Below are 21381 nucleotides of genomic sequence, written 5' to 3' on the forward strand. Positions count from 1 at the left end.
AGGCCCAACACTGACACTTGCTAGGCCCCTCCCACCCAACTCAACACACTGTTCTCAATCCCTCCAGAGCTGGCTCTTTAGCCAGTTTGCAGAGCATGGGGCAGTACACACAGCTGACCCAGTCTGAATTCACATTGCCGGTAGGATTTCGTGAGGAGAGGTATCAAATACTTTGTTAAAACCTAGTTTTATTCTAGCTACTGCCTTCCCTTCATGCCGTCATACTGTAGTTCCGTCACAATCTAGTTTATGTGTAGGGCCCGACCAATTTCACAGCATGAAAAACATGTCACGGACCGTGAAATCTGATCTCCCCTGCTGCTGGGAGCCCAGGGCTCTTAGTTGCTAGTCTGGACATGCTGGGGAGGGACACGAGTTGCCCTTCCCCTGCATGGCTGCTCTTGGTGAGGAAATCAGACCCACCTCCAGAAGCAGCATAGAAATGAGGGTGGAACACCCTCACTTCTGCGCTGCAGCACGGCTCTGGGCATCTGTTCCCTCCCCCCTCTCCCCGTGACTCCTGCCGCAGCTCCCAGCGCCAAGGCCTGGGCTTCCTCCCCCAGCAGCTCCTGCCAGGCTGGGGGCTTTTGCTCCTGGCGGCTGCAGCTGGAACAGCCCGAGCTCTGGCCTTCTGCCCCGCTACACACACACCTTGCGACTCCTGCCATGGCTCCGGGCACCGAGCGCAGGGCTTCCTTCCCCGGTGGCTCCTGGGGCTGGAGGCTTCCACCTCTGCCAGCTGCAGCTGGAGCAGCACGGGCTTAGGGTCTCCCTGCACTCCAGCCAGGGCTTGGGGCAGCCCAGCCTGGGGGCTTCCACCCCGCAACCAAGGCAGCCCAGGCTCTGAGCTTCTGCTCCCTGTCACTCCGGCTGGGGCAGCTGGGGCTTAGGGCACTCACCACCACTCCAGCCGGGTCAGCCCGGGATCGGGACTTCTGCGCTCTCCCCCGGACAGCTTCTGCCACTGCTTCGGGCTTCCTCCACCAGCGTCTCCAGCCAGGGCAGCCCGGGCTCAGGACTTCTGCCCCCTGCTGCCCAAGCCGGAGCTTGGGGCAGCCCAGGCTCGGGGCTTCCACACGTGCACACACACCCCAGCCAGGGCTTGGGGCAGTCTGAGCTGAGGCTTCCGCCCTGGGGCTTTTTCTGGGGCTGGGGCTCCCATTTTTCCAGGGGGCCCGCCCAGATTGGCCGGGGACCCCTGCCTTCATCTGACACTGGCTTGGACTAGCAGCTAGGAGCCCCTGGCTGGGGCTCTCCCAGCAGCATAGGGAAGATCCTACTACCCACCTCCACCTCCAGGAACCTACTCTAATTGCAGGAAGCTCAGAGGCTGCTGCCTAGGCAGCACAGAAGTGAGGGTGGCAATCTTGGGACCCCCCTGCACAACACTTTGCAACACCCCCCCCACACATACACACACACGATCCCGTTTTGGGTCGGGACCCCCATGGTTACAACAGGGTGAAATTTCAGATGTAAACATCTGAAACTGTGAAATTGATCAATTTAAAACCCTCTGGCCGTGACTATGGTGGGGCCCTATTTACATGTTAACCCTGTAATGCTACTTATTGCTCCGTCAGCCCCGCCCAGCTCACAGGCTTTTCCTTTATATATGTGTCCATTACTGATTAGGGACTAAAGGCAGCTATTAAACTAATTGCCAGGATTGTTCTTTTCCCCAGTCCTCTGCCTACCTGGAAAATCTTGCGGACAGATCTCCTGATCTAACACCAATGAGTTGTAATGATGAAGAAAACTGCTGCTTAGAACATGTTGAGGAACCTCCTGGAGTGGAATGTAAAGGCTCGAAGGGGCAGATCAACTTCATGGATCAGGAAACCAACAGCCAAGGTACATCAGGATGCAGATATGCTGTAATGCCGTGTCTCTGTTGTGTTTGGGAAATGGGAGTCCAGGAGAAAGCTGAGTGACTTTACATGCTTTGGCCGTCACGTGCAAGAGCCCATCCATTAGCATCAACTTTTCAGACTCTTTGTTTCTTCTCATTACTATTTATATGTCTTACCCTCAGTGCCAGAAAAAGCAAAGGCAAAGTTTGCAATCAGGAGAAGATCACAATACAGGCAGGGGCTTGGGGACAGGATGAGGGCAAAGATGGTACGAATGGGTCCTTGCCTGCGTATCTAGGGAGTTTTCCTTTCTTCCTTTTGTAAACTGCTCCAAGTCTGGAGGAGTGATTGCGACTCCGCAGTGCAGGTTCCACCAAGGTTTCTGTTTAAAGCTGATTTTTCAAATTGCTCTAAAATCCACACCCATAGGTAGATTGCCTTGAAAATAGCCATGCCGCCCTAAAATTTGTGGTGCAGATTTAGGGTCATTTGACCAGGGAGTTCCCAAGATACGGGGCCTCCAAACCTCATCATCTTCTAACAACACATTGTGCAGAGGGATTCAGAGACAACAGAGGGGAAGATCCAAACGTATATCGCCGGACTGCCCTTGCGGTGATCTAGTGCCCGCACCAGGCTCAGCTCCGAACAGTCATTATTAAAAGTTACTAGTTGTTTGGGTAACTTCTGCTGAGCAAACCACTTTTGGCTTGGGCTGGGAGCTGGCTCCACACTGAACTCCACATAGTTACCAGCTTAACAAGCAACCTACAGAATATCCTCTCGCCTTGGGGAAAGTCCACTGGCCTTGGAGACTGTGAGTTTGATTGTCCTTCTACTGCCAACTGTTAGCTGTGAAGTAAACAGAAAGATTCTTTTTATCCAATATGATCTTGTATTCCCAAAGGAAGGCGAGCACCAGTCCCAGATTTTGCAGAGAAGAGATTTTGCAAGGTCAGTTGAGGGAGAATTAGGACTAGAATCCAGGGATGACAGTCCCTAGATTTAGACCACTTAGCCACACTGCCTTTTGCAATGCATGGGCTAGATCAGCTAGTCACCTGTGACTGAATATCAAAGTAATGCTTGTGTACAGTGAAGAAGAGAAGGGCTGCAAATATGATTCTGTGGTGAAGGGACTGGATGGGGATACAGAACCCCGGCGTACTGCTGCAGATTATTTATGTGATGTTGGGCAAATCACTTAAACCACAATCTTTCTGAGGTCTGTTTAAAGACACCCACACTGTGGAGCACACTTCAGTTCTGTGCCTGATTCCCCATTTGACCTTATCCAAGTTGTTTAAACTTTCTGTGCTCAGTTTCCCAGCTACAGTCTGTTTTGGCTGACAGTTTAGGAGACAATTTTGGCTGATTCGGCACTAAGAAGCCCTCTGAGGTTTTGTAGAATCCATGTTCATGATCGGTCACCCTCTACTTTGGTGGGAGGGGAGTCTGGGGAGCAGCAGGCCTGGGGGATAATGTATTTTTAGGTTGTAGCCAGGGTAAGAAGCAACAGGAGTTCTGCTATCTCATCCCCTCATTGGGAACCTTGCAGGCTGTAGCTGGGCATGTGAACCTCCTGGGGTTTGCGGGTGTGAACACCTGTGGTTTGTGGGTGTGAACACTGACAAAACAGGGAAGGCAGAGTTACAGCCCCAGAGCTGCCAAGTTCTGTGCAGCTCCATGTGCAACGTTGTATGCTAATCAGTCAATGAACTAATTTGTACATAACCATAAACTCTGGCTTTATGAAAGCTGTGTGGATTTAGTGCTCATGCAGTCCTCATGAGTGAAACCCTCGGTTTTTCTACAGGGGAGGAGAAAGGCAAGCTTCCCACACAAATGGCCCTCCCAGTGTGCCCCATCCCTGATCTGGGGGTACTTCCTTTAAGGATCACAAGCTTGATCACTCCCCATGGCCCCGGCAGTTCTTGGCCTCTCTGCTGAGTCTGCAAATTGGTACAGAGCCCAGTGGTGAGTTTGGAGGTGGAACTGACGGGGGGAGGGATAGCTCAGTGGTTTGACCATTGGCCTGCTAAACCCAGGGTTGTGAGTTCAATCCTTGAGGGGGCCATTTAGGGATCTGGGGCAAAAATTGGGGATTGGCCCTGCTTTGAGCAGGGGGTTGGACTAGATGACCTCCTGAGGTCCCTTCCAACCCTGATATTCTATGATTCTATGATCTCATGTAGAGGCCACTAAACATCCATTAAAGGAGAGCAACTTTTTATTTGCTCGATGTCGCCCTCTGGATCCCTGATTCTTTACCTCTGACCTCACCCCGCTCCTGTTTTTTCATTTATTGTCCCCCCCGTATTCAATTGATGTCTGGGTCCAGTGATTCCTCCCCCTTAATTGAAGGGGAGAACCTTTAAATTTGAGCGGGCCTACACTCACCCATCCCCAGTACTTCAAATTATACAAACCCTGTAACAGAGCTGCCCTGTCCTCTTCTTAAAGGGACAGCTCCCATTAACCAAAACACAGACACTACAAATGCAACAATAAAATGAACACTAACACAACATCCAAATTCCCCACTTAATAATACACTTTGTAACATGAAGTCATTTTAAGAATTATTCCCAGGCCTTCACAGTAGCTTACAGAGACTTTCATGAGTTATCATCAAGGTTCAAACCACAACTGCACAGCATAGACAGCCTACACTTCTGTGCTAGGTTTCAGAGTAGCAGCCGTGTTAGTCTGTATCCGCAAAAAGAACAGGAGGACTTGTGGCACCTTAGAGACTAACCAATGTATTTGAGCATGAGCTTTCATGGGCTACAGCCTACTTCATTGGATGCATAGAATGGAACATGTAGTAAGAAGATAGATATATACACATATATACAGAGAACATGAAAAGGTGGAGTAAGAGGCTAATTAGTTAAGATGAGCTATTATCAGCAGGAGAAAAAAAACGTTTGTAGTGATAATCAAGATGGCCCATTTAGACAGTTGACAAGAAGGTGCGAGGATACTTAACATGGGGAAATAGATTCAATATGTGTAATGACCCAGCCACTCCCAGTCTCTATTCAAACCCAGGTTAATGGTAGCTAGATTGCATATTAATTCAAGCTTAGTGGGTGATACAGTCCTGTTGGCTGCAAGGAGCAGTCCAGAGAAAGTGACACCACGATCGGAGAACTAGCTGTTGGGTACCAGGGTTCTTGGGCTTTGCTTGTGGCAGCAGAATATGTTCCAGTGGTTAGAGACAAGATAGTTAAATCTGCAGTAACGCCACCCTTCTTTGGGCCATTTGCAGGAACTGAAGCTAGGATCTCTAGATCTAAAAGCCTGAGCTTTTACCACAAGCCCTTCTAGTGACTGTTTTTAATACTTCTATGCACTGTGCAATCCTTATTGAAAGGGCCTCATTTCCTGGCCATAAGGAAAACATTTCATTCTCCATCTTACAGATAACATAAGTAATAGGTTGGATAGGCAGAACTGAGACTAGAACCCATGTCTCTAAAATGAGAACCCACAATCTTTACTGTCCTGCCTTTCAGGTGAAATGGGCCAAATTATCTCCTTATGTAACCCATGCTAAAACCATGTGTATCTTTGTCCCTCCCTAGTGGCTAGGGGACATATAGAGGGTTTTGAGTCTGTTTCTGCCATTCCCAATAGCAAAGAGGCAGTGAGAGACTAATGGTTCATGAACCTCTAGAACAGCCGCTCTTGGAACTGTCTCTCCTGTTCCTGATGGGTCACAGCCTGGGCTTGTGTCTGTCCGGAAATTGTAGTGACACCTGATGCTGCAGAGTCTGGGCATGATGCTGTTTCTGCTGTTCCATCATCCTTTCCGGATGTCACCCACTCTCCCCCTCCTCCTTTGTGCAGAGACATTTTGAACACAAACCCCGCCGTTGACACCTTATGTGAGCAAGAGCCTTTCTCAACTTCAGCCACTCTGGGTTTGGTTTTATTAATGAAGACATTAATAGCAGGATATCTGTGGGTTCAGCTGTAACCTCCCTCAGCTCACACTCACAATCCCCTCACTCCAGAGACCCCTCCAAATGGGGTAATAAACCACCTGTTGACTCATCAAGACAGCACTCCGAATCACGCCCTGCTAACAGGATGGGAAACATTGCCAGCCAGCACTGGGGAGCAGAGTAACCATATATTTGGCCTGATGATGATATTGGTATGACATTCATCTAGATCAGTGGTTCCCAAACTTGTTCCGCCGCTTGTGCAGGGAAAGCCCCTGCTGGGCTGGGCCAATTTGTTTACCTGCCGCGTCTGCAGGTTCGGCTGATGGCGGCTCCCAGTGGTTGCGGTTCGCTGCTCCAGGCCAATGGGAGCTGCTGGAAGCGGCGGCCAGTACGTCCCTCAGCCCGCACCACTTCCAGCAGCTCCCATTGGCCTGGAGCAGCGAACCGCGGCCACTGGGAGCCGCGATCGGCCAAACCTGCAGACGCGGCAGGTAAGCAAACCGGCCCGGCCTGGCAGGGGCTTTCCCTGCACGAGTGGCGGAACAAGTTTGGGAACCACTGATCTAGTAGCTGCTCCTAGTCCAGTGGGTAAGCACAAAGATTTTCCAGGTAGGCAGAGGACTGGGGAAAAGAACAATCCTGGCAATTAGTTTAATAGCTGCCTTTAGTCCCTAATCAGTAATGGACACATATATAAAGGAAAAGCCTGTGAGCTGGGCGGGGCTGATGGAGCAATAAGTAGCATTACAGGGTTAACATGTAAATAGGGCCCCACCAAAGTCATGGCCAGAGGGTTTTTTAATTGATCAATTTCACAGTTTCAGATGTTTACATCTGAAATTTCACCCTGTTGTAACTATGGGGGTCCCGACCCAAAACAGGACTGTGTGTGTGTGGGTGGGGGGGTGTTGCAGAGTGGTTGTGCGGGGGAGTCCCAAGATTGCCACCCTCACTTCTGTGCTGCCTAGGCAGCAGCCTCTGAGCTTCCTGCAGTTAGAGTAGGATCCCAGAAGTGGAGGTGGGTAGTAGGATCTTCCCTATGCTGCTAGGAGAGCCCCAGCTGGAGGCTCCTAGCTGCTAGTCCAGGCCAGTGACAGATGAAGGCAGGGGTCTCCGGCCAATCTGGGTGGGACCCCTGGAAAAATGGGTGCCCCAGCCCCAGAAAAAGCCCCAGGGCGGAAGCCTCAGCTCAGACTGCCCCAAGCCCTGGCTGGGGTGTGTATGCACATGTGGACGCCCCGAGCCTGGGCTGCCCTGACCTCTGGCTTGGGCAGCAGCGGGCAGAAGCCCTGAGCCTGGGCTGCCCTGGCTGGAGACACTGGTGGAGGAAGCCCGGAGCAGTGGCAGAAGCTCTTGCAGGTAGAGGGCAGAAGACTTCCGCTCCATCCGGGTCAGCCCAGTTCTCAGGCTCTAGATCCAATGTGCCAGCCTTGGATCTGACAATCTATCAGGGCACTTTCCTTCTCCCCAAGTGACACCTGGTCAGTGGGTTTGCTCAAGTGTAGTCTGTTCAGATTTAGTGCTCAAGTCTCTTGATGACGCACAAGGAGAAGAATCCCACTGTCTCCTTTTTAAGCTGTGTTCGCTTGGAGATGCTGACTGGTAAAAACAATAAAGAAGTATGAGTTACTGAAGTGTGCAGCTCTGACTGATAACCACAAGGGGCCAGATTCTCAGTTACAAAGCAAAGCATCCAGGAAACATTTGGATCTGCCCACCTGAGAATTTCCCAGGCATGAGGGAGCTCTCAGCAGACAAGCAGCCAGCATAGCCTGTCACTGAGCCACCCCTCTTGGGCACAGAGTGAAGAGGGTGCATGGCCAGGGCTGTGCTTCCCTGCAGTTATTCTCAGCTTCTATATGGTCGCACAGGGACTATAGCCAGCTGGCATAGATTGGAGCAGCCCCCAGGCTGCTTTAACCTACATCAGGGCTCAGGGTAGTATACTCACTTCTGTGCCAAACAGGAACAGAAAATGCAGCCCAAGGAGCAGATCAGCTAAGAAGGGGCCATTTAAGAGAGTCACTCTTTAGAGTGGAACTGCATATTAAAACAACACAGATTTCTTCTCCCACATTCATGGGAGAATTCTGGCAGATACACAACAGATGCATAACTCATATAGTTTCTGTAGGTTGTAGAAAAGAATCAAAAGTCTGTTCAAAGTCCTTTCCCTATCTGTGGTGAGTGGCAATCAAGATCAAGGTGTTCATTACAACTGATGTTCATTTATAGACTTTCATAACCGCAGTAAATGCTGTGCAAACAAAGATCTCTGTACCCGGCCTGTCTGCCTATGCAGGGATCAGCTCCAAAGTTCACTCTATCCCAGAAAGCAAACAAGGCTCCCTAAGAACAACACACCTGCTAAATTCATAGCTCTGAGGCCCAGGGCAGTAGCATAGCTTCTGGATTTAAGCAAACTCTGCAGAGCTGCTGCACAGCCATTGCCTGTGTGTGGCCTGGTGGGGAGGATTCCCCCCCCTCCCCCCACAGGGCCAGATTCTCTTCTGCATCCAGCTTATATTGGGTACAGCAGCAGTGGGAGCGGTCAAGGAGCCAGCTCCCTGATCCTCGGTCCAGGCCCATTTTAGTGCAGCCCACTGGTCGTGGCTCCCTAGGGACTTTACGCCATGTGGGGATTGCCAGGGCACTTTGTGCTCCTGCCACTCTCCCTGCCTGCCCCTCCTGGCTACTGACATGCCTTCTGCACTGGGGGGTTCCAGGGAGGGAGGTGTAGGAGACAGCTGTACCAGCTGGGGAGTTACTGAAGGCTTCAGCTCCCATTGCACTGCTTGGGCACTGAGTATGGGCCCCTTGGCAGGTTAGCAGGTGCTGAGCTGAGGATCCCTGAAGGATGAGCTAAAAACATTTGTTGCTCTGAAGAAAGAGTAAAATGTGTCCCTGGAAAAAGATTTGCCGCGTGGAGCCTCTGATGCTAATAAAGAGACTGAGAACAGGGTCACAGCCACTGGTCCTGTGCATTCCCAAGGGCTCTCACACATCCTGTCCAGCCCAGCCACTCCCTGGTTACAATGCAAACAGCCAAACAGATGGGGGGAGGAGGGGCAGCAGGTATGTTTATTTCTCTGTGTTTATGGATGCCTCCTCTTCCCCAGATTTTCTGACTGAAGATGATATTTACTGCTGCTGCCTCTCCAAGACACTGCTGCACACCGCTACACCCGTCACCATCGGCTTCTACTGTCCCGTCGGGAGCCGTTTTAATTCGCTGCTTGATAAAATTACAGGTGGGCTCAGGGATGCTTTGGGGTTCCCCCCCCCGCGGGAGAACGGGCACTTTCAGACCTGCTAGAATACCTAGGGGGCACTGGGTGGAGCACGGTAGGCTGGCATGAGACAGGCTGCTGGGAGAGAGCGAGAGAGGAACACCAGTGTACTCCCGGCTAGCCTGGCAGTGAACAGGTCATTGTGTGCTGCAGCCTGTGACCTGTACCTGATCCCCGCATGCTATGGGAGGTCAGCTCCTCGGTGTCTGGTAGCGTGCTCCGAGGCAAGGGCAGTGAGTGTTCCCAGCAAGGGGCTCTACAGGCCCCTGTCCTCAGGGGGTTCCCCAGAACGTAGGCATGCTGCGCGTCGGAGCGAGGATTCATAGATTCATAGATATTAAGGTCAGAAGGGACCATTATGATCATCTAGTCTGACCTGCACAACGCAGGCCACAGAATCTCACCCACCCACTCCTGCAATAAACCTCTCACCTGTGTCTGAGCTATTGAAGTCCTCAAATCATGGTTTAAAGACGTCAAGGTGCAGAGAATCCTCCAGCAAGTGACCCGTGCCCCATGCAACAGAGGAAGGCGAAAAAACCCCAGGGCCTCTTCCAATCTGCCCTGGAGGAAAATTCCTTCCCGACCCCAGATATGGCGATCAGCTGAACCCTGAGCATGTGGGCAAGATTCACCAGCCAGATACCCAGGAAAGAATCCTCTGTAGTAACTCCAGTCCCACCCCATCTAACATCCCATCACAGGCCATTGGGCCTATTTACCATGAATAGTTAAAGATCAATTAATTGCCAGAATCATGTTATCCCATCATACCATCTCCTCCACAAACTTATTGAGTTTAATCTTGAAGCCAGATAGGTCTTTTGTCCCCACTGCTTCCCTTGGAAGGCTGTTCCAGAACTTCACTCCTCTGATGGTTAGAAACCTTCGTCTAATTTCAAGTCTAAACTTCCCGATGGCCAGTTTTATATCCATTTGTTCTTGTGTCCACATTGGTACTGAGCTTAAAGAATTCCTCTCCCTCCCCGGCATTTATCGCTCTGATATACTTGTACTGTCCTGGGACCACTGTTCCCTCGAAGCTCTGTGTGTGTGCACACGCCCACAGATCCCCAACCCCGCACACACAGCGAAACACCACGCGCACAGCAGTTTGCACAGAAGACATTTTCTGTGCACACGGCCTGTCAAAAATTAGAGGGAACGTTGACTGGGACTCTGGGCACAAAGGTGCTGTTGCCCTGGGCACGATGGCTTCACCAGACATATGAAACACAATACTGCATACTTCTGGTTCCAGCTGAGGTATGTGGTTGACTGCTCAGTTTGTAACTCTGGTGTTCTAGTGTACCTTGGTTTTGAAAGTGTCCATAATGGTAAAACTTATTTCAGTAAACAAAAGTTATAATTTTATATCAGTGTAACTGAAGCCGTGCTGAGGGAAGTATCAATATAGTTACATCCATTCCTAAAGGAGGTATTGCTGATTTTTCTGTATCAGTTTCTTTATTAGTTATAGCTTATTTTTGCCAAAATACACACTACCAATATAAACACTTTTAATCAGCTACCAAGTCACCTTTCAAAATGGGACTTAGGCTCCTCAGTCACTTAGGGCCAGATTTCCAAAGCTATTTAGGCACCTAAACATGCAGATAGGTTGCTAGGCCCAAATTTTTAAAGACATTTAGTAGGACTGTCAATTAATTGCAGTTAAGGCCAGCAATTAATGCAAAGCAAATTAACTAGATTAAAAAATAGTTGCAATTAATTGTAGTTTTAATCACACTTAATAATAGAATACGAATTTGAATTTATTATAAATATTTTGGATGTTTTTCTATATTTTCAAATATATTGGTTTCAATTACAACACAGAATGCAAAGTGCACAGTGCTCACTTTATATTATATTTGTTATTACAAATATTTGCACTGTAAAAAAGAGAAACAAAAGAAGTATTTTCCAATTCACCTCATGCAAGTACTCTAGTGTAATCTCTTTATCGTGAAAGTGCAACTTATAAATGTAGGAATTTTTTTTACATAACCACACTCAAAAACAAAACAGTGTGAAACTTTAGAGATAATGCTGCCCACTTCCACCATTTTGAAGCGTTTGGAGGAGAGAAAGGTGATCAGGAACAGTCAACATGGATTCACTAAGGGCAAGTCATGCCTGACCAACCTTATTGCCTTCTATGATGAGATAACTGGCTCTGTGGATATGGGGAAAGCAGTGGACATGATATATCTTGACTTTAGCAAACCTTTTGATATGGTCTCCTACAGTATTCTTGCCAGCAAATTAAAAAAGTATGGATTGGATTAATGGACTATAATGTGGATAGAAAGCTGGCTAGATTGTCAGGCTCCACGGGTAGTGATCAACGGCTCGATGTCTAGTTAGCAGCTGGTATCAAGCAGAGTACCCCAGGGGTTGGTTCTGGGGCCGGTTTTGTTCAACATCTTTATTAATGATCCGGCTGATGGGATGGATTGCACCCTCAGCAAGTTCGCAGATGACACTAAGCTGTGGGGAAAGGTAGATATGATGGAGGGTAGGGATAGGGTCCAAGTGACCGAGAGAAATTGGAGGATTGGGCGAAAAGAAATCTGATGAGGTTCAACAAAGACCAGTTCAAGAGTCCTGCACTTAGGATAGAAGAATCCCATGCACCGCTACAGGCTGGGGACCGACTGATTAAGCAACAGTTCTGCAGAAAAGGACCTGGAGATTACAGTGGACAAGAAGCTGGATATGTGTCAGCCATATGCCCTTGTTGCCAAGAAGACTAACGGCATATTGGGCTGCGTTAGTAGGAGCATTGCCAGCAGATCGAGGGAAGTGATTATTTCCCTCTATTCAGCACTGGTGAGGCCACATTTGGAGTATTATGTCCAGTTTTGGGCCCCCCACTACAGAAAAGATGTGGACAAATTGGAGAGAGTCAAGCGGAGAGCAATGAAAATTATCAGGGGGCTGGGGCACGTGACTTATGAGGAGAGATTGAGGGAACTGGTCTTGTTTAGTCTGCAGAAGAGAAGAGTGAGGGGGGATTTGATAGCAGCCTTCAACTTCCTGAAGGGGGGTTCCAAAGAGGATGGAGCTCGGCTGTTCTCAGTGGTGGCAGATGGCAGAACAAGGAGCAATGGTCTCAAGTTGCAGTGGGGGAGGTTGGATATTAGGAAACACTATTTCACTAGGAGGGTGGTGAAGCACTGGAATGGGTACCTAGGGAGGTACTAGAATCTCCATACTTAGAGGTTTTTAAGGCCTGGCTTGGCAAAGCCCTGGCTGGGATGATTTAGTTGGTGTTGGTCCTGCTTTGAGCAGGGGGTTGGACTAGATACCTCCTGAGGTCTCTTCCAACCCTAATCTTCTATGGCCTTGTCTACATTTGCAGATGTAGAGTGCCAGGAGTTAAACCAGCCCTCGGAGACAGAAGCAGGGAAAGCGCTTCCGTATGTTCACTCTGTCAGCTGCAAGCTCAGTGACGTGGCCACATTTGCAGCATTTGCAGCGGCATTCGGAGTGGTGCATTATGGGCCGCTGTCCCAGAGAGCACCTCTTCCCATTCTGGCGCTGAGGCTTGTGGGAAGGGGGATGGAGGGCATCCTGGCTCCTGTCCCAATGTCCCATGATGCATCGCTTTGCATCCCAGCAATCCCTGTGCTTCCGTCCACGTTTGGCACCATCTTTCAACGGTGTTTGTACGGCGCACTCTGTCTTCCCTTTCGGTCTGCGGGAATGGATCCCGAACTGCTGAGGAACCTGCTGATCGGTCTCGCCAGCACGTCACGAATTGCAGTCGAGTTAATCCTTAAGCTCCAAAGTGACAGTGAGGCGTCCAAAGATGATGTCAACTCGCAGAATGCATACGACACGAGATGGCTTGTGGCATTCACGGACATGCTCACCGCCATGGAACGCCGCTTCTGGGCTCGGGAAACAAGCACTGAGTGGTGGGAATCACATCGTCACGCAAGTCTGGGATGACGAGCAGTGGCTACAGAACTTTCGGATGAGGAAAGCCACTTTTATGGGACTGTGCGCTGAGCTCACCCCCACCCTGCCGGTGGAGAAGTGCATGGCAATCGCAATCTGGAAGCTAGCTACTCCAGCTACCGATCGGTTGCTAACCAGTTTGGAGTGGGCAAGTCTACCGCTGGAATCGTGTTGATGCAAGTGTGCAGGACCATTAATCGCATCTTGCTCAGAGGAACCGTGACTCTGAGCAACATGTGTGACATTGTGGATGGCTTTGCACAAATGGGTTTCCCTAACTGCGGAGGGGCGATGGATGGTACGCATATTCCAATTTTGTCACCAGACCACCTAGCCTCTGAGTACATAAATCGGAAGGAGCATTTCTCGACGGTTCTCCAGGCGCTTGTGGATCACCGTGGGTGTTTCACGGACATTAACGTAGGCTGGTCTGGAAAGGTGCATGGCGCACACATCTTTCGGAACACAGGCCTGTTTAGGAAGCTGCAAGCCAGGAATTTCTTCCCGGATCAAAAAATCACCATAGGGGAAGTGGAAATGCCCATTGTGATCCTTGGAGACCCCGCCTACCCTTTAATGCCATGGCTTATGAAACCCTACATAGGGAGCCTTGACAGCAGCAAGGAGTGGTTCAACAACAGGCTGAGTCGGTGCAGAATGACTGTTGGGTGTGCTTTTGGCCATTTAAAGGCCCACTGGCGCTGTCTATATGGGAAGCTGGACCTGGCCAATGACAACATTCCCTATGGTTATAGCCACATGCTGTACCCCTCATAACATATGTGAAGGGAAGGGTGAAAGCTTCACTCAGGCATGGACCGCTGAGGTTCAACACCTGAAGGCTGAATTTGAACAGCCAGAGACCAGGGCTATTAGAAGGGCCCACCACAGGGCGGTAAGGATTAGGGATGCCTTGAGGGAGCAATTCAATGCTGAAAGCCACCAGTAATGTTTGGTGCCCTGCACGGGAGTGAAGTGCCATGGTTCCAATGCTAGTAGGCATCTGTGTTTGCTACGTACGATACACTGACTAGCAGCGCCTGTTGCTTTCCTGGGCTGTGCTATCTTTTACTTAATGAAGAATGTATCCAAAACCAAAAAAATTCATTTATTGAAAAGAAACACAACTGCTGGAGAAACACACATGGCCTGACACATCTGTGCTATGTGGGAGGAGAGAAGGGGGCGGGGTGGGGAACGGAAGAGTCACAGATTTGTGTATATCCTGTTATCATACTCAGCCTTCCTGTCTGGAGTGCTGTGCAATGAGTGCTGCACTTCAGGCTGGCTAAAATGCATGGTGATGGGGGTTGAGTGCAGTGGGTCAGGGTCCTAGTTTTCAGGGCTGGGTGGTGAAGCTACAGGTGTTGGAGGCAGCTGGTGGCGATAAGAAACCGGATGTTGGGGAAAATGGGTTGGAGGTGACATGGGGGCGTAAGGGAAAGAGTTTTGGGGTAAGGGATGTGGGGGGGGCGGGCGCGGATCTGCTCTGTTCACAGTGCTATGAGCGCCTGCATTGAGTCCACTTGGCGCTCCGTAATGCTTAAGAGCCGCTCCGTGGTTTGTTGCCTGTGATCCACATTGTCCTGGCGGACCCTCCTTTTGGTTTCCCGCCACGCCTGTACTTTTTGATTTTCAGTAATGACTTCATGCAGAAGGTCCTTGCTTCTTTGTGGCCGCTCCCTGAGGCTGCGCAGCCATTCAGCCGTTGATAACAAGGACGGCTGGGATCTCAAGGTTGCATCTGCAACATTTAAGAGAGGCAGCATTGTTCACACTAGTCAGAGCAATGATTTGGCTGAACGTAAAGACAAGCACAGTGCACACAACAGCATAATTTGCCCATCCCAAAGTGAGCACACATAACCCACAAGAGCCCCGAAATGGTGAGTAACCACAGGGACAGGGGGGACTGATTGTTCCAGGGCCATACTGTCTTCTGGGGTCCTGTGCCTTGGGGAGAGCCAACAGCTGCAGGGGGCCCCTATACTCAACACTGTCCCCACATTTTCCACAGGCTGGGTTCGTCCTGGAAGATATCTCGCTGCTGAGGGTGACCTGGGAAGCAAGGGAGGGTCTTCTACAACAATGCGGCTTCCACCCTGGCCCATATTCTGCTTGCCTGTGTGCAGCAATGGCCGCCTCCCACCCCCTCATGGCACAGTGGTGCAGATACGTTAGCCTTACTGGGACAAGGAGCACGGTAGCTCTGACAAGGAACCTGCATAAGCGGATTGCCCAGCTTCTGGATGAGACCTTCAGTGAGATCACTGAGGCCGATTACCGCGATGTGAGAGACTACACCACTGCCCTATTCCGCATCTAGGCATGCACGCAGACCTAACCCTTCTTTCTGCAACCCTCCTTGCCCCAACAGCCCGCACCCAACAACTCCCTTCTCAAAATAAAAGCTGCTTACCGGGCACATCCTCTGCTGTTTGTTCTTCCCCAAGCACCATCTGCTGTGACTGGCTACCTTCCTCTTGGCTTGAAAACAGCTCCTGGCTGCATGCATCTATGGATGCCGAGCTGTCCTCTGGCTCCTGGCCCCCATCCTCCTCCGCACCCTCGCTCCCGCTTTCCTCCTTCTGCCTTGTTGCATTCTGGGCTGCCACGGCCTCTGAAGTGTCCATGGTGCTCTTCGGAGTGGAGGTGGGATCACCCCCAAGTATCTCGTCCAGCTCTTTGTAGAACTGGCAGGTCGTGGGGACAGCTTTGTGGTAGGCGTTCTGCAGCTCCTTCCCTTTAACCCTGCACTGCATCCTGGTCATGGCCCCCTTCTATCATGGCCCTTGATAACTGCCCATTAGTATTGTAATTCCTATGGCTGAAGTGCAGCTGGGACTGGACAGCTTCCTCCCCCCAAACACTGGTGAGGTCCAGCACCTCGCCATAGCTCCACGCTGGGGATCGCCTGGCGCGTGGAGGCATGGTCACCTGGAAAGATGCGCTGACAGCACTCCACGCCTTGCTGAGCAAACAGGAAGGGGACTTTCAAAATTCCCAGAGAATTTAAAGGGCAGATCTGATGGTTGGTCATCTGAGGGCAGGGCAGTAGACTTCAAAGTGATGACCAGAGTGGCTAGAACAGACATTGTAGGACACTTCCTGGAGGCCGATCAGAGTGCATTAATAGACCAGGGCGTCCACACTGGAGCGCAGAAAGCTCTATGCTTCTTGTGGAGGTGGATTACCAAGGGCTCTCCAGCCGCGGAGTCCAGGTGCTCTACGTGCCTTGCCAGTGTGGACACCTCATGAGTCAGGGCACCGAGGACTGATTTAATGCACTCCAACTTGCAAGTGTAGACAAGGCCTATGATTCTTATTTACAATGTCACCTGAAAGTGAGAACAGGCATTCATACAGCACTGGTGTAGCCGGCTTGCAAAGTATTTACGTGCCAGATATACTAAATATTTGTATGCCCCTTCGTGCTCCCATACACAGACAGCTAGTGAGCTGGCATGGTTGGGTTTGTGCCGCCACAACGTATGTTCTTCCTGCCCAGTTAGAAAGGTTCAGGGATGCTGCAGTGTCTGACAAGGGGGCCGAACAGAGAAAGGAGGTTACTCGGACACTTCGCATGAGGAGGATTGTAATACATAACTAACAGTCCCCTAAACACCCTGTTATCGGAGTCAGGTGACAATCACAGCCCCCAGTCTTTCTGGGTTTTTCAGTGATTTTTGTTTCAACCTACTATATTCTGCAAAGTCTCTGTTTTCATTTCTAGAAACAAACTGTGTTCTGCCTTCTTTACTGCCAGGATCCCCATGGAAACTACTTGGGCAGCTGCCTTCCAGCAATCTGTCCCCAAAGACATCACATTTCAGCAGCAAAGACAGGAGCTCATCCCACCTTTCTCACCTGAATAAAATGCACATTTCAGAGCTATATGGGGGCATGGAAATACTATGCTGGGACCCAGATCCTGGAGACTTCAGTTCTTTCAATTTTCACTCAGACAAATACTCACTGGAGTCCAAGACCCCAGGACCTCACACATTACATGCAATTTCCTCAAAAGCAAAACAAGGAAGTTAAATATTTTAAAAAAGCCTCCATTAAAACTCCAAAAGGTCAGGAAACACCACAGTTAAGATTCCAGCAGCAAAGTTAATTCAGCTACTTTGCACACCTGTGAACTGAACACAATGTCCCAGGGACAGTTGCATCAAAGCCATGTCCCCCTGCTCTGCAGTGTGATTCTTTGTGTATGCTGCCCACCACATGTGCAATGGTCTCTTCTGCTGCCTTATAACATTTCAAGCTCCTGTCTAATTTGCTGCCCACTGCCACACACCAACCCTCCTTGTCACCCTCACAGTATGTGTGTTTGGGATAATTTCCCTGGGATGCACTGGCTGCATCTTTCAAGCTGAATCCATTTTATTTTTTCTGACTCTTCTCCAAATCGCCCTAGGTCCTTTCATGTTATTTCTCTGGCCTCCAAGTTTGCAGCACCTCCCTGTTTAAAATCATCTGCCATTTTTTCTAATATGCAATTTATCCCCTTTCTTCAGATCATTAATGAAGATGTTAAATTAAGTAAGACCAAAGCTAGCACAGATCCCTATGGCACCCTATTAAACAATTTATTTCAGATACCCAGCAAGACAACAAATCCGGGCCACATGACCTGTTTGGTAGGGCCTCCCCACCTCCCCTTAATGAGACACAGTACCATACAGCAGGGTAACCAGTTGTTTTTTCTGCTTCTCCAGCCTGCATGCTCAAAGAATCCCTTCAGAGAGAAGAAGAGGAGCTGAGAAAATCACAACTAAAGCCAAGAAGACCTGAAGGTTGGGGCTATTTTCTTCTCCTGTGGTATCTGGTCTTCTACCAGCCTGTGATCACTGAGGTCCACCTGAGGAGGGAGAACATTCAGTTCATCTTCATCAGGTTTAGTGCTTGGCAATATGCTGGCAGCGACAAGCTGTGGGCAGGGCTGGTCACCACACTCTGTCAAAGCATCCGCAAGCACTTTGGTGCCCTGCCTTTGAGCTTTTACCACGTGATGGGGAAAAGGCCCAGATATGCCTCTGGCTTTAGCCAAGACGAATGGCTTCTCAACAGGCGGACCTGCCTTACACTAGGAGGCCTCGTGTTTGTCCTAGTGGCAGGCATAAGTCTGCTCTCAGTGGCAATCTTTGTACCAGGACTAAAAGACAGCAGGGCGTTAAAGGTCTTTGGTAGTACTACCACCACCCTGTCTGGATCAGGAATATTAGTGACTGTTATCTCTGTGGTTAAGAACGTGGTTATCAGCCAGAAGCAGAAAATTGAGAAGATGACAGACAGCGAGAAGTTTAGCAGCCACCTAGGCTTCATGAGCCAAGTGAAGAAGGAAATTGAAATGCTGACCAGCTTTGTGTATTACATGGAGATCTATCAGAGACGGCGGCTGCGCATAGTGCTGGAGATCACCAGTCTGGATATGTGCTACCCAGAGAGGGTCGTTGGGGTTTTGAATGCAATAAACACTTTGCTCTCGGACACGAACGCCCCATTCATTTTCATCCTGGTGATAGATCCCAGCATCATTGCATCGTGTTTGGAACAAACCAGCTGCATGAAAGGAATGGCTGACAATGGGTACCTGTTCCTGAACCGCACGGTGACTTTGCCTTTTTCAATGCCAGAGATGGGCACAAAGTCCAAAATCCAGCAATTGCAGGATGCTGTCCAGAGCCGGGAGGACCTGATGTACAAAATCATCACAAAAAACGTGGAAAGGGGAGTCAAGAACATAAAGGGGGAAATGATAAACCTGGAAGATATGGAGATGTCCAGTGAAATGGACCAAAGCCAAATCGATGCTCATGCTATGAGGTATATTCATGAAGCATTTCATGCTCTGCACAATGACACTGATTGTCTCTATGCATACATTCCAGACAGCATTATCCAAATGAAAAGGATAGTCAACACAATTCCCATCACCATCAGACTCATGCTCCAGCAGAACGTTATGAGACACACAATGTCTGCAAGGTCCGTGGCTGCATGGGTGGTCATGGCTAATCAATGGCCATGCCGCTTGAGTTGGGTGCTGCAGTGCCTTCAGGACAGGCAGCAGATTCGACCAATGGAGGAGGAGTTCAGGGACCAGTCCCTATGGGGAATCTTCGTGGAAAACTGTAAAGAGCTGTACTCCATGCACAAAGTCCTCGAGAATATCCTGGCCTTGGATGGGGACCCAGAACTCTTTGAGAATTTTTTGTCTCATGATTTTCCTTTCACAGTACAGGAGGCCAACACCTTTCTAAAGTCCACAATCAATCTGGACCATTCAATAAGGCAAAAATTGGGTCTAATTCGAGCAGTTAATTCACTGAATAAGGCCAATGATACAAACGTAACTAAGTCTGCCCAGGTGTCTAAGGGTGTGCAGTGTTCTGGTTTAGAGGAATGCAGTTAAACAATTGAAAAGATTTCCCTTATTTGCCTTAGAAAGGAAAAAAGGAAAAAGTTACCATCTATGAACTATTGAATGATTCAGTGAAAATCAGTCCGGTGCTTCTATTGACTAAATTTGCAGCTACCCTCACCTAGGTAGTTAAGTCAAAACTACTTAAATGCTGCCATCTCTCACGTTTGAGAGAATACAGTGCTCATCTGAGCCAAAATAACAGACTAAGTCCTCCTTTTTAAGAGAGTCTAAAGCTGGCCTCTGACATTGCAGGCCCAGATAATTGTGGCCTCATCTCAGCACAGTGATTCTAACTACCTGCGCACAGCCACATAGCTAAAGCCAACATTTTTTTGAGTGGTTTCAGAGTAACAGCCGTGTTAGTCTGTATTTGCAAAAAGAAAAGGAGGACTTGTGGCACCTTAGAGACTAACCAATTTATTTGAGCGTAAGCTTTCATGAGCTACAGCTCACTTCATCGGATGTTTGAGTGTTCAACTTTAGGTGTTTTAAGCTGGGCACCCAAAACTTGCGGTAGCAAAAGTCAGGGCCCATTTTTGAAAACTTTTCCCTAAATATTTAAGTGCAATAAAATTTCGCTCACAATTCTTGTCCCCCACAAAATTGCAGATGTAAATTTGGAAGCAACTTTTCAAAACCAGGCTCTAGACAAACACCAATTGTTTCCTCTAGTATTGTAAATACTAAGCCGAAGCCTTCCCTTAGCCACTCCCACACAGTTTGGCTCTCTTGGATGAAGTATTGAGCAGAACGTGCCCTTGACCAGATGTGGGGTGTGTAAGTGAGCGGTAACTTGTCTGAATTCTCATGTATACTCAGGCCACTTTACAGTGCTCTGGCAGTATAAAGGGGCCTAAAGTGAGAGAAACTGATAAGGACCCTTTACACTGCCAGAGCACTATGTCAATGGGAATCAGTTTACCGGGTACGGTGTATGGAGATGTGTCCCTGCAATGGAGCAGGAGGCAGTGATCCATGTGTGTAATAGCAAAGGTGATAAGTAAGTCCGTGACTACGAAGGTTGGTAAATTTGAAGGGATGCTAGTATGCAGGTACAGGATGAAGGTGCCAAGTGTTGTAATTATGGTGCGAGTGTGCTGGTCGAATGATGATCAGCTGTGAAGGTATGAGCTGAGCGTGCACGCGCTCCACCATGAGTTACGTAAGCTGGCATCAGTGATTTGCGCAGCCCGTAGGCATGAGGTGTCGTAGTGTGGCATTAGGTGCATGGAATTATAGCACTCTACTGGTTTTAACATTATAGTCACCTATTAGCTCCATCTCTGCATCTCTCTCCCTTTGAATTTAGATGAATAGAGTGAAACAAGTCTCAGTCAGGCTTCTGTATAGAACACCTACCAGAGTGTCTCATTTCTTGCCTTATAATGCCATCATGTGGCCGGTTATTTTGCTGATTTAAAGCTACACAAAGCTCCGTCCCCAAGTTTTTCTACTCTTTTACTACTTTATTATACTCTCGTTTTCTCTGTTGTTCCAACAATCAGTTTCCCAGCCTTTGGATGTTTGACTGTTTATCTTCCACTGGTACAGATCTGAGGAGCACCAGCAGCCTGTCCCCTCTGTGGAGTGGTACTGCCCCTATGGGGATGTTACACTCACCCAGGAGGAGCAGAGAACTGTGATTCTGTTAAAGAACTTTTTTTTGCAGGTTTCCCATTGTCCATTGTGGCAGGGCTCTGCTGAGGAAGCATGTTACAATCAGGAAATACAAAGTTAAGGTTAAATAATCAGTCTCAACTCGCTGAGTGCGTGCATTCAAATAAAGGCTCTCTTGATTTCATTGCATAGAACTTGTCAGGTATTAGAATATAATATTATAGCATGGAAATGGAAAATTTAGGTCACAGATGTACAGATTT

General features: G+C 49.1%; 2 protein-coding genes across 2 annotated transcripts in view; both read left to right on the forward strand.

Moving 5' to 3' along the window:
* LOC144279285 (uncharacterized) overlaps positions 1 to 21381 on the forward strand; it is a 281818-nt gene that overhangs the window by 237115 nt on the left and 23322 nt on the right. The gene's annotated exons all lie outside the window — the stretch shown is intronic.
* Positions 1737 to 19489, forward strand: NKPD1 (NTPase KAP family P-loop domain containing 1). The gene is made up of 3 exons (XM_077840514.1): positions 1737 to 1854; positions 8929 to 9060; positions 17793 to 19489. Exons 1-3 carry the CDS (start codon positions 1737 to 1739, stop codon positions 19487 to 19489), a joined length of 1947 nt encoding a protein of 648 aa, XP_077696640.1.

The sequence above is a fragment of the Eretmochelys imbricata genome, chromosome 23 (assembly GCF_965152235.1).
Source record: "Eretmochelys imbricata isolate rEreImb1 chromosome 23, rEreImb1.hap1, whole genome shotgun sequence".
NCBI classification, from domain to species: Eukaryota; Metazoa; Chordata; order Testudines; family Cheloniidae; genus Eretmochelys; species Eretmochelys imbricata.

Coding starts and splice junctions, on each gene's coding strand:
- NKPD1 (XM_077840514.1), top strand. CDS start 1,737: ATGAGTTGTAATGATGAAGAAAACTGCTGCTTAGAACATGTTGAGGAA. Junction 1,855..8,928: donor TCAGGAAACCAACAGCCAAG/GTACATCAGGAT, acceptor CCTCTTCCCCAG/ATTTTCTGACTGAAGATGAT. Junction 9,061..17,792: donor GCTGCTTGATAAAATTACAG/GTGGGCTCAGGG, acceptor CTGCTTCTCCAG/CCTGCATGCTCAAAGAATCC.